We start from the raw sequence: 11,452 nt of genomic DNA on the forward strand, positions 1-11,452 counted from the left end.
TCACATCAATCGTTTGACTTTTAAATAGGAGTATGAAATATAGACCCAACCAACTGGACTAGATTCGTCTCGTCTTTTAATCTTCGGCTGACAAATTAGTTTTATAATCCGACTACATTTAATACCCGGAACGGAGGTTCAAACATTCGATGGGACATGAGCTAAATTTTAGCCGGGTGTAACCAAACAAACTCTAGTCAGATTCTACCGCCAGTTGCGGTTGCCTCACTTGCCTGCTAGCACATGTGCTGCTATCCTATGCACAAGGCAAAGGTACATGTGCCGTCTGAGCTGCCGTACGTTCTCATCCGTGCAGCGTCCCACCAGATACATGAAATAAAAAAAACGTACCCAATTACAAATCCCCCCTCCGTCGCCGGCAGACGAAACCGAACTGGAAATCGCCGATGCCGGCCGTTCACGCGCGCGCCGGCCTCGTGCACTCACGGCCACGTATACAACAGCAATAAAAACCACTGCCTGCCGTGCCGAAGGAAGGAGGAGGGAAAACCACTTAACTCTTTGCGTCGCGGGCAAACGCGCCATTGGGTGGACGACACTGCTCTGGTGGAGCTGTGGGCCTGTGGCTGGCCTGGACCAGCGGCGCAGGCACTACGGCCGGCTCCGGCCCCAGTGACGCCGCACGACGCCATCGCGCGCACCACCACCAGCCCACGGCACCGCCCGCGAGCGCGAGGAGAGAGGACGCGCACGCGGCAGCGGCTGGGGCTGGGGCCCTACGAGACTACGTCGCTACGACCACACGGGACGGGACTCCGAAGCGATTAGCCGCGTGCTTTGTCCGCCGCCCTGGATTATTAGCACGGGAGCTCCCGCGCACCGGCAAGAGACGGGAGGTAGGAGGAGAGTAGATCGATAAAGCGCGGCCTCTTTCTTTCCCATCTTTCCTCACCAGAAAAGCCGAGCGGAGCGAGACCAGACCAGTGTGAGAGAGAGAGCGGGGTCACAGCAGCGCCCAGCGGCCGCAGCACAAAAGCGTTCGTCGGGGGCTTTGGATTCCCAGGAATTCCGTTCCAAAGCAGCCGAATCGCGGGACCCCGCCTGCTCGCTCCTCTTCTTCCCTCCAACCGCCCCCCCCTCCCCTCCTCCTCCCGCCGCCGCAGCGAGAGCCGAGAGCGGAGCGAGCAAATCTTGGCGTTTCGCGCCCGCTCTCGCAGTCTCCGGGCGGGGGCCGCCTGGCGGAGTGGTTACTTCCCCGCTGGCTTCTTGCTGCGCCCCGCCATTAAAGCCGGCGCATTTGGGTTTCTCTCTCCACCTCTCTCTATCCGCCCCCCACCGCGCTCTCGCCCTCCCTCTCCCTCTCTAGCGGTAGATTGGTGCTGTTCCCCCCTAATCGGTCGGCGGTTGGGGGCCGGGTTCCGACGTCTGCCCGGGAGCTCGACCGGGCCTCCGATCCGGGCTCCCAAGCCGCCGCCTCCCGGGGCGCCCCTCCGGAATTCTTGCTTTCTCGGGCTCCGAATCTCGCCGCCTGTCGTCGCCAGCGGCTGGCGCGGGGGCTTGGTTCCCGGCGTTTCATTGCGAATTCGGGGGCGATCTGGGGCCCCTGGTCTGGATGGCGAGGATTTGAGTGGATTCGAGACGAACAAGTGGAGGTGGAGCCCTGATCTGGGTGGCGCCCCCGCCGTGGTATGTGCCATGAGGAAGCTCTTCTTCTCCGAGTCGGCCTGCAAAGAGACCAAGCTTCACTCCGCGCCCCACTCATGGCTGCCCCTCGAGAGGGGGAAGCTCTCCAAGTTCTCCGGCCATGCCGCCGCCGGCTCCTCCATGTAAGCTCCATCCTGGTCGCTTGTTTCCAGTCTCCAAGTTCGTTTATGCTTGAATTGTGTGGCGCGCAAGACTCGGTCTTTTAGGCACCGGTGTTGATTTGGTTGTGCAAAGTTGGCCGGTCGAGATGTTCATCCTCATTTTGTCCGTCGCAGAGAGTCCTTGATGAAGATGCCAGAGCCGGCTGTGCTTCCGCACTTCAAGCCCGCGGACTATGTCGACGTACTGGCTCAGATACACGAGGAGCTGGAGTCCTGCCCCCCTGACGACAAGTCCTCCCTGTACCTCCTCCAGTATCAGGTCTTCCGTGGCCTCGGCGAGGCCAAGCTGTCTCGGAGGAGCCTCCAGTCTGCGTGGGAGAAGGGGAGCACCATACACGAGAAGCTCATCTTCGGGGCATGGCTCAAGTACGAGAAGAAAGGGGAGGAGGCCATCTCCGACCTGCTCAGCTCGTGCAGCAAGTGCTTGCAGGAGTTCAGGCTGCTGGATTTCGTGTTGCAGGTCTCCACTGGGTCACATGTGATAAACTACGATGGTGATGATGATGAGTTTCGGGGTTCTGCGGTGGTTCATTTCCGGATAAGAGATGATATGGTTGCGTGCGATCGTCGGAAGCTCGCGGCGCTGTCAACTCCACTGTATGCAATGCTTAACGGTGGATTTAGGGAATCATATCTAGAGGTCATTGACATGTCTAGAAATGGTATCTCCCCTATTGGCATGAGGGCAATCAGTAAATTCAGCCTATCAGGAAGACTACCGTATTTGTCAGCTGATGCTATCTTGGAGATTCTTGATTTTGCCAATAAGTTTTGCTGCAAGGGCCTCAAGGATGCCTGTGAGCGAAAGCTTGCTTCTTTCGTCTCTTCAAGGCAAGATGCTATAGACTTCATGGAGTGCGCTCTTGAGCTGGGCTGTTCCATCCTTGCTGCTTCATGCTTGCAAGTGCTCTTGAATGAGCTTCCAGAGTGCTTGAATGATGAACAAGTGGTTAGGATATTCTCTTCTGCAAATAAGGCACAGAGATTGACAATGGTTGGCAATGCATCTTTCTCCCTATATTGTCTTCTTAGTGAAGTCTCCATGAGTACCAACCCAACATCGGATGTCACTGTAAGTTTCTTGGAAAAGCTGGTAGAGTCGGCATCAGATTCTAGGCAAAATCAGCTGGCCTTACATCAGCTGGCATGCACCAAATTTCTAAGGAAAGATTACCCTGAATCTGAGCGCCTGTTCAATGCTGCATTTTCTGCCGGCCATCTCTATTCGATAGTGGGTTTAGCTAGATTGGCCTCTCTGAGGGGTAATAAGCATTTTGCTCTCAAGTTGCTAGACTCTGTCATGTCATCTCGGTGGCCTCTTGGGTGGATGTATCAAGAGAGAGCTCTATATTTGGATGGTGATAACAAGTTAGAAAATCTTAACAAGGCTACTGAGTTGGACCCTACTCTTACATATCCCTATATGTTCCGAGCTGCATCTTTGATGAAAAGGCAAAGTGTTGAAGCTGCATTGATGGAGATCAACCGGATACTTGGATTCAAGCTGGTGCTGGAGTGCTTAGAACTAAGGTTCTGTTGCTACCTTGCCCTTGAGGATTATAGGGCTGCCTTATGTGACGTGCAGGCAATACTCACTCTTGCCCCAGATTATCGTATGATTGGTGGCCGGGTTGCTGCCAAGCAGCTGAGAATGCTAGTGCTAGAGAATGTAGAGCAGTGGACAGCTGCTGACTGTTGGATGCAGCTTTATGATCGCTGGTCATCTGTGGATGATATAGGGTCCCTCTCTGTTATATATCAAATGTTGGAGTCAGATACCGCCAAAGGAGTTTTGTACTTTAGGCAATCTTTGCTTCTTCTCAGGTAAATAAATTAATTTATATTTTTGCCCAGAAGAATAGTTTTCCTATTCCAGTATTATAGAGTAACAAAATAATGTTCATAGTAGATGCTCATACTATTGCACATGGTTTGGCAACTTGCCATGTCTTGCGCCTACTAGAATTATGTGTCCGAAAGCTGGAATATTCTCACATTTTAGTTTTGTCAGCATGTTTGCACATGCCTCTTGTGCTAAGTGTTGACTTACTGTATGTTTTTTTTATGGAATCACTATTTGGGGTGTTAGGATTGATGTGGTTTAATTCTGTGTTATCAGATTAAACTGTCCTGAGGCGGCAATGAGGAGTTTGCAGCTTGCTCGTGAGCATGCTGCGAGTGATCATGAAAGGCTTGTCTATGAAGGATGGATATTGTATGATACTGGCCACTGCGAGGAAGGATTGCAGAAGGCAGAAGCATCCATTGCAATACAAAGGTCATTTGAGGCATTTTTTCTGAAAGCTTATGCTTTGGCTGATTCGAGTCTTGATCCTTCTACCTCAGCAACAGTTGTATCACTTCTAGAAGATGCATTGCGGTGTCCCTCAGATAGACTTCGGAAGGGTCAGGTAAGTTTTTTTTTCTCTCTTTGCATCATGTCCTGAATAATTTCACTTAGCTAAATTGACCATGGATGGTTTGGAGCAGCTGTTTTTTCTTCTTCTGCCTTGACATGCAGCAAATGTTGCGATTTAAGTGACCTTGTACCAAAAATTGGAATATAGTTGTCACTAATATTTTTTTCCTAGACTTTCATCATTCTCCTTGGAAAATAAGAAGTGGAGTTTTATTGCTACATTTATTGAGTAGTCTCTTTTTTGGGGGTAGGGTGGGGTCTTAGATTCTTGTTATTGCTTTCATCCTTTGCCTATATATTTGTTCAATTGCCAGGTGTTGCTACATTTTGTTAGGAAGTTAAGATGTCCTATTAGTTCATTGACTATTGTTGCATTGAATATGGCAATGACACTGCCACCGTTAAAAATGACTGTCCTGTTTCTCCTAGCATGGCAACTGATCACCTAGATCTAGATTCTTGGGTACACTCAAAGTTTAATATTATTTCCTACCAACTAGTTGACCTATTAGGTAAGTTAGAGCATCTGATACCATCACCGTCACTGGGTATTTTACTTTAATCCTATGTATAAGTGGAGCACTCCTTTCAATGGTCAATCAAACGAAAAATTGAAAATAAATACATGAACTTGAGAAACTGCGCTGTTTATGTCTCTGTATCGTTCTGTACCATTGTAATTTGAGATGTTCGAGAGGATGCATAACTGCAACTTACTGATAAATACTTGACATGTAGGCTCTAAACAACCTCGGAAGTGTTTATGTGGATTGTGGGAAGCTAGACCTGGCAGCTGAATGCTACATTAATGCACTAAAGATCGGTCACACCAGAGCGCATCAAGGCCTTGCAAGGGTTCATTTCCTACGGAACAACAGAGCTGGTGCATACGACGAAATGACCAAGCTGATAGAGAAGGCCAGGAACAACGCTTCGGCATATGAGAAGAGATCCGAGTACTGTGACCGGGAGCTGACGAAAACGGACCTGCAGATGGTCACCAAACTCGACCCTCTGCGAGTTTATCCTTACAGATACCGTGCTGCTGGTAAGCGCTGCTTCGTGCTGCATGGGTATATCCAGTTTCTTATAATTTTAGCATGACAAAGCTTGGCGGTGATGTGTGATCCTAGGCCATCAGATTCCAAGCAGACTGAAACATAGGATATAAAATTCTTGAAAAGTAGTTTATAATTGTCATCAACAGATATAGCTCATCTGCTCAACTTCCAGTATTGGTGCTACTTTAACGAACCAGCTACCCTGGTTCCTAACATAAAAGCTGGTGAGAAGTCAATGTAGCCTTCCATTGTCTATGTTCAACCTGATCAGCATTCAGTAGGTGTAACAACCAGAACATACTCCATTCAGTCCAAGGATTAGCTCATCTTTTCATTGTTCCGTCGCCCCGATATGCTGACGCGGACTCTTTCCTAATCTGATCTGGCGGTGTGCAGTGCTGATGGACAACCACAAGGAGAAAGAGGCGATCGCGGAGCTGACCAAGGCCATCGCCTTCAAGGCGGACCTGAACCTGCTCCACCTGCGCGCGGCCTTCCACGAGCACGTGGGCGACGTCTCGAGCGCCCTCCAGGACTGCCGCGCGGCCCTCTCGGTGGACCCCAACCACCAGGAGATGCTGGAGCTTCACCACCGGGTGAACAGCCAGGAACCCTGAGCGCGCTCCCACGGTGTACATACAGGACAGGAAGCCCCTCATCATAGCCAACCGGCCATACCGGTGTATGTTTTGTACCATACACAGCAGATCAGATCAATGTAAGGACACAGTAGAAAGCCACATTAGATCCCTCCCCTTGAAAACCAAACACCCCATTCCTTGTGTCCCTAATTATTAGATATATATATGTGTTGTTTGCTATAGCCTCCCCTTAGTAAGTTGTTGCTGCCGATTGTGATTAAGCCTCCTAATTGTACCCGCCATGTGCCCCAGCGGCCCGTGCTTCCAGAATCAAGAAGTTTTGACTGTACCATGTGTATGTAAGTGAAATGGGGGAACAAAGGATGGTGGAAGCTTTTGTCCGCGCCAAACTGTCAAGCATGCAGGCACCTGTTCTTGCCGAGCACTTGATTGATTGCATATACAGATGTGTGTTTCTGGCTGGTGGGTTTTTTATTTTATTTTATGTGGAGTGCTCTTTGTTCAGTGCTGCTTACCCGTCAGTCAGGATTAGCATGCAGTCATTATTGTACTGATTGGGGTTGGGTGAGTGGGGGGTGGCAAACTGAAGGAGAGCAGCGGCTGACAACAGCCTCTGAAAATGAATGGTCAATGGGTGAGGACTGTGGACAGTGCAGAGCATCATTCTGTTCTTCGTCCAATCCTTCACAAATCTCGTTCGTTTGCTGGAAATAGGAAAGGCCCGTCAAGTAGGTGATTGGTGTAACCATCCAGGCACAACAAATGACAAAAGTTTTCGAGGCCCTTCGCCGGCGAACTGCTGCCGCTCGCCAAACGTCAAGAAAAGGCACGTCATGGGGGAGCGGCCACCCCTAACTTTTATGGTGGGAGTTTCGGCGGCAAGCTTCCGCGAAGAGAGAAAACGATGTGGATTGCGTTGAATGTTTCACGGACGATGGTGCCTGTCGGATGGATGGATGGATGAGCATCAAGTGAGAAACGAAGTGGGGGGATAAGAACAACTAGGCTTGTTCTTGGCATCGGCTTCTCGAGCACAAAAACAAGTTTCAAGAAGAGACTTAATAATTAGCTAAAGAGGACGACGTTTTCTGAATATATATATATATATATATATATATATATATATATATATATATATATATATATATATATATATATATATATATATATATATATAACCAACTCTGTTTAGATTCGATCCATCCACCATCGTGCCACCCAACGTCCGTAATTCCTCATCATCGTGTCTCAGCAGTCGCCTCCTATCCTCGATCATCACCTTGAATTGACGAATATTTATTTCTGAATGGATAAAGTAAACCTTGAATTGTTGTTCAACGTTCTTTCCTTATAAAAATTTAAAACGACGAATGACTAAAATAAATCTTAAATAGTTGAATATTTGTTCTGGTTGTACGTTGGAGTAAAAGTAAACCTTGAATGACAGAATATTTATTGTTGCGCGCTACGCGCGAAGAGTAGATCAGCCTCGTTAATCGCATATGGACCCGTTTTAACTCCTGGTCGGTTGGTGTGGTTGGTTCCCTGGTCTAGTTAATTTCCCGATGCAGTTGATTCCCTGGTGGACTATTCCGACTAAACCTTTTGATCCAGATGATGGATCGTGGGGTTTGTCACCCTAGGTGATGAATAACATTTAGATGTGTGTATATATTTAGTCATTAGCGGAAATCACTAAACGATATTCAATTGTTCCCAGAAATTACTGAGTGTTCTTTGAGTGAAGTTTTATATAGAGTGACGAATAGCGCTGCTCGACACACGTAGTTTCTACCATCCTGTTTTTGATTAATTGGTAGAATGAAGTACGACAAAAATAGTTTTGTTTGGCATCTTCCGTACAACCTTTCACTACTACAGAAAACATTTTCGTCAGTAGTTCACTGAAAACACTTGTGATACTGTATGAGCAACTGTTTGTACACATAATTATGGGTAAAATTATTTTCATCGGTAGTAGTTCATATTACGAACCGATAATGAAAATCAACAACATTTTCACTAACTGCCTTATGAGCTAGCGGTGAAAATAATTTTCACCAACGGCTCTAAACATGTACCGACATTGAAAAGAGGTTGTAAGTAGCGGTGTGTAATCGGATTGAATACGGACAAATTTTGTATATATCATTTATTTTTACATTTTTCTCTTCGAATTTAGATCGGATACAAATATTATCGAGTCGCGTCGGATAAGATTTGAATGGATATCATCTTAAATACCCAACTTTAAGTATATGGATATGGATATAAATCAAATACAGATTAGATATTTAATATTTGAACTCGAATACATAGCGGATCTCGGTTTTTTAGACTGAATAAATTCGAATACGAACATATAATACCCATACTATTTATATCTCTAGTTGTAAGACTCGCAACTGTGACTTTCTTCCCTATCATTTTCTCTCTTTTTTTCAGTATTTCTCTGCTACCTCCCATGTCGCTGGCCCATACTGCCTCCCTTTCTTTTTAGAGAACACGTCGTAGCACATGTTTTATTAAGAGAAAAAGAATTATGTGTAGCACATGTCCTATCTCTCTTACTGCATCTACGAGAGTATCCTCCTAGCAAAAGTTACGAACCACTAAGAAAAAGTGGTAAACAACATGAAACAAACTAGAGTAGCAAGAAAAAGTGGGACGGGAACCACTATTTTGGCAACTCCATTTTTATTTTCCAAAGAAAAATGAAAATCCTTTGTAAAATAGAGTTCTCAAACTAGCTCTTAAAGATGACAACGACTAATATGCAAGTAGTCATTAGATGTAATCGTGCAAGCATGTCTCTTGGTCGGTTAGATCTAGATCTAACCGTATACCATATTTAGCATTTAAATCCTTCTACCACTACCTCGTGTAGTTTTATAAAGACGCCCCTAACAAACCACGATTACATATATGCTTGGATCTAGATCTAACGGACCAAGAGAAGTAGAGAACTGCTTGCACGCTTGCACCTAATGACTGCTTGCATATTAGTCATTGCCCAAAGATATTCATTAGTTCCCAAAAGAAGTCACTAAAATTAATTTAGAATTTGTTTGGGAGTAAGGGGTTTGGAGGGAATCAAGGGGCTACAATCCTTTACTATTCAAATTTAAATAGTAAGAGGTTCTAGCCCCCATTCTCTCCAAACCCCTTCTCCCAAACAAGCCTTAGGGTGTTATGAACCCAAAATCCAACACTTCATTAAATGAGACCCTCAAATATATCAACTTCCTGAATATCCCTATTTAGTCACCAGGCTTAAGGAATTATTCCACACTTCCAATATCCTGTTTCGTGTGTCAATCATGCCATGAAATCACTTGTCAGCCATCGAGTTCGCGCATATATGCAAGTGAAAAATTAGAGAAAATCGAACAACCGTGATTCATACATAATGAAAATTAGAGAAAAAACTGAGTTATCATAATTTAAAATATTTAATTATCATCCTCGTTTGACGAGTCCAAATATAATGCATTAAAAAATTAGAGAAAATCGAACGACCATGATTCATACATAATGAGATAGTAATCAAGAGAAGAACAATGATTATTGAACTTTATCGTACAAAATGAAACCAAAATTGAAGATGCAAGTAATAACTAGAAAAACTAAGTTAGCATAATTTAAAAAATTTAATTATCGTTGGAGAATAATATAACTTTTGTTCCCAATATGTATTTAGCAACTTGCTAAATCTAAGTTTAGGGAGTTATTTTTAGGGAACTAGTGGAGATGCTCTTAGAACTCTAAACTTGCAAGAAAAATAGATCTCAATAGAGAGACCACCACACCGAAGGCTTAACTACAACGAAAAACACCAATCTAGAAAATACTACCTCTATTCTCGAATATTGTCGCTCGCTAATTCATTTTTAACTAAACCGCGACAAATAAAAAGAACGGAGGGAGTACTAACAATACCAACAACAAAGCATCTACCGGAGTCAGAACGATGACTAATATGACCTTGACACCGAAGTATGCGCTAAAGAAGAAACCAACACGGTTTTGGCAGCAAAGCGTCCAACACGAAGGGATGGCACGACAACGGCGGCAAAGCAACTGCCATAGAAGAGCAACGACGAGTAAGCATCCGCCGTGGAGGAAAACCACACTGCTGATCGAAAGAATTAAGATGCTCAAGAGAAGGGTTGAATTGGGCTAAATAAAGTTCTCGTAAAATCCAATCCTATCACTGTGTTTATTTCACTTCTTGTGTCTAAGAGTGTTTTCTATCCTACACGCCAAAGTTTTGTAACCTAGTTTTTACCCTATACTAGTATGTCAATACTAATAAAAATATAAAGACACAAAAGTAACCGCACAAATGTAAAGGCTCAACGTAAAGAGCGGGTTAGAGATCAACGATGTCTTTACGAGGTACTGGAGAGTTGACAGTCTTCACTATTCCTTGTTGTAGCACATATGCAAGGGTATAGCCTCCCTTAATCTATGTAACGATCAAGCACACTCTGTGGATTGATTCTTGGTCACTTTGGTATGGTGACTTGATGAGTCACTCATAACTGTTTACACTTTAAATTAGGCCTCTTACAGTCATCACCTAGAGATCACCAAGCTTCCAACCACTACCAAACTATCTAGATGATGCCAATCACCAAGTACCAAACACAAACTCTCGCTTAAAAGGTGAAAGCTACAGGGGTTTGCATGTATGACAGGGAAACAGCAGGAAGCAGCGTCGGATTGATGTGTTTTTATCGAAGTAAGGCTAAGAGTACCGGGATTTCTTCCTTTACTTTTCATTTTGAATTGTTCAAACAACTACTAAAAGAACTCAAAGACTTTGAATTATGCAAAGATTATATATAAACGACAAAGAGGCCAGCATGATGGAGTAACGACGGGACGGCAAACTAATAAACTGTACCTCTAGCACTGTAGTAGTCTAGTGCCATGTGCACTTTGAACATGAATAAATATAAGTAAGAAGCCAATAACTGCATCATAGGTCCCATGGTCTAGCGGTTAGGACATTGGACTCTGAATCCAGTAACCCGAGTTCAAATCTCGGTGGGACCTTTTTTTTTATGCTATGCTACTCGTGTCTTTTTTTCCCTAGTCTCCCCTTTCATAACTCTTCTAATAATGGCATCAAACGGTTTTTATTTCCTTTCGTTTTCTTTTCACGCAGAATATAATATCCACGTTAGGTTGCCGTGGCAAGATAAGGCTACATTTTTTTTTAGATATTGCAGTCTATGAGCCGAGATATATTTATTTTACAATAAAAATTAAAAACCCAACCGTACCATACGTAGTGTGATGATAAAAAAAAATTAGTTCTACATAAAAGTTATCTCAAGCCTACTCGCCTGAGGACGTCCTCCTCCTAAATAAGATGGAGTTATCTCTTTCTCTGTGCAAAACAACCCCAATCTTCTTTCGTCCCTGACGCTGCATGTGACGATGTTCAAAATTTTGATAGGAACTTAAAGGTGGGTAGTAGCTTTGCTGATATAATCAAATGCGAGGAATTTGGTGGATTGAACTTTAAGAGATGGT

The 11,452-nt window shown here is 44.8% G+C and overlaps 1 protein-coding gene and 1 non-coding gene across 2 annotated transcripts; both read left to right on the forward strand.

Moving 5' to 3' along the window:
- The first annotated feature begins 536 nt into the window (after positions 1 to 536).
- LOC100501097 (uncharacterized) lies at positions 537 to 6,387 on the forward strand. Its single transcript, XM_008670297.4, has 5 exons — positions 537 to 1,787; positions 1,941 to 3,650; positions 3,946 to 4,237; positions 4,984 to 5,293; positions 5,703 to 6,387. The coding sequence occupies exons 1-5, from the start codon at positions 1,657 to 1,659 to the stop codon at positions 5,921 to 5,923; spliced, it is 2,664 nt and encodes an 887-aa protein (XP_008668519.1). The 5' UTR covers positions 537 to 1,656; the 3' UTR covers positions 5,924 to 6,387.
- Positions 6,388 to 10,897: 4,510 nt separating this feature from the next.
- On the forward strand, positions 10,898 to 10,969 carry TRNAQ-CUG (transfer RNA glutamine (anticodon CUG)). Its single transcript has one exon. It is a non-coding gene; the product is annotated as a tRNA-Gln (tRNA).
- Positions 10,970 to 11,452: the final 483 nt, after the last annotated feature.

Source organism: Zea mays, chromosome 2 (assembly GCF_902167145.1).
Source record: "Zea mays cultivar B73 chromosome 2, Zm-B73-REFERENCE-NAM-5.0, whole genome shotgun sequence".
In the NCBI taxonomy this organism is placed as follows: domain Eukaryota; kingdom Viridiplantae; phylum Streptophyta; class Magnoliopsida; order Poales; family Poaceae; genus Zea; species Zea mays.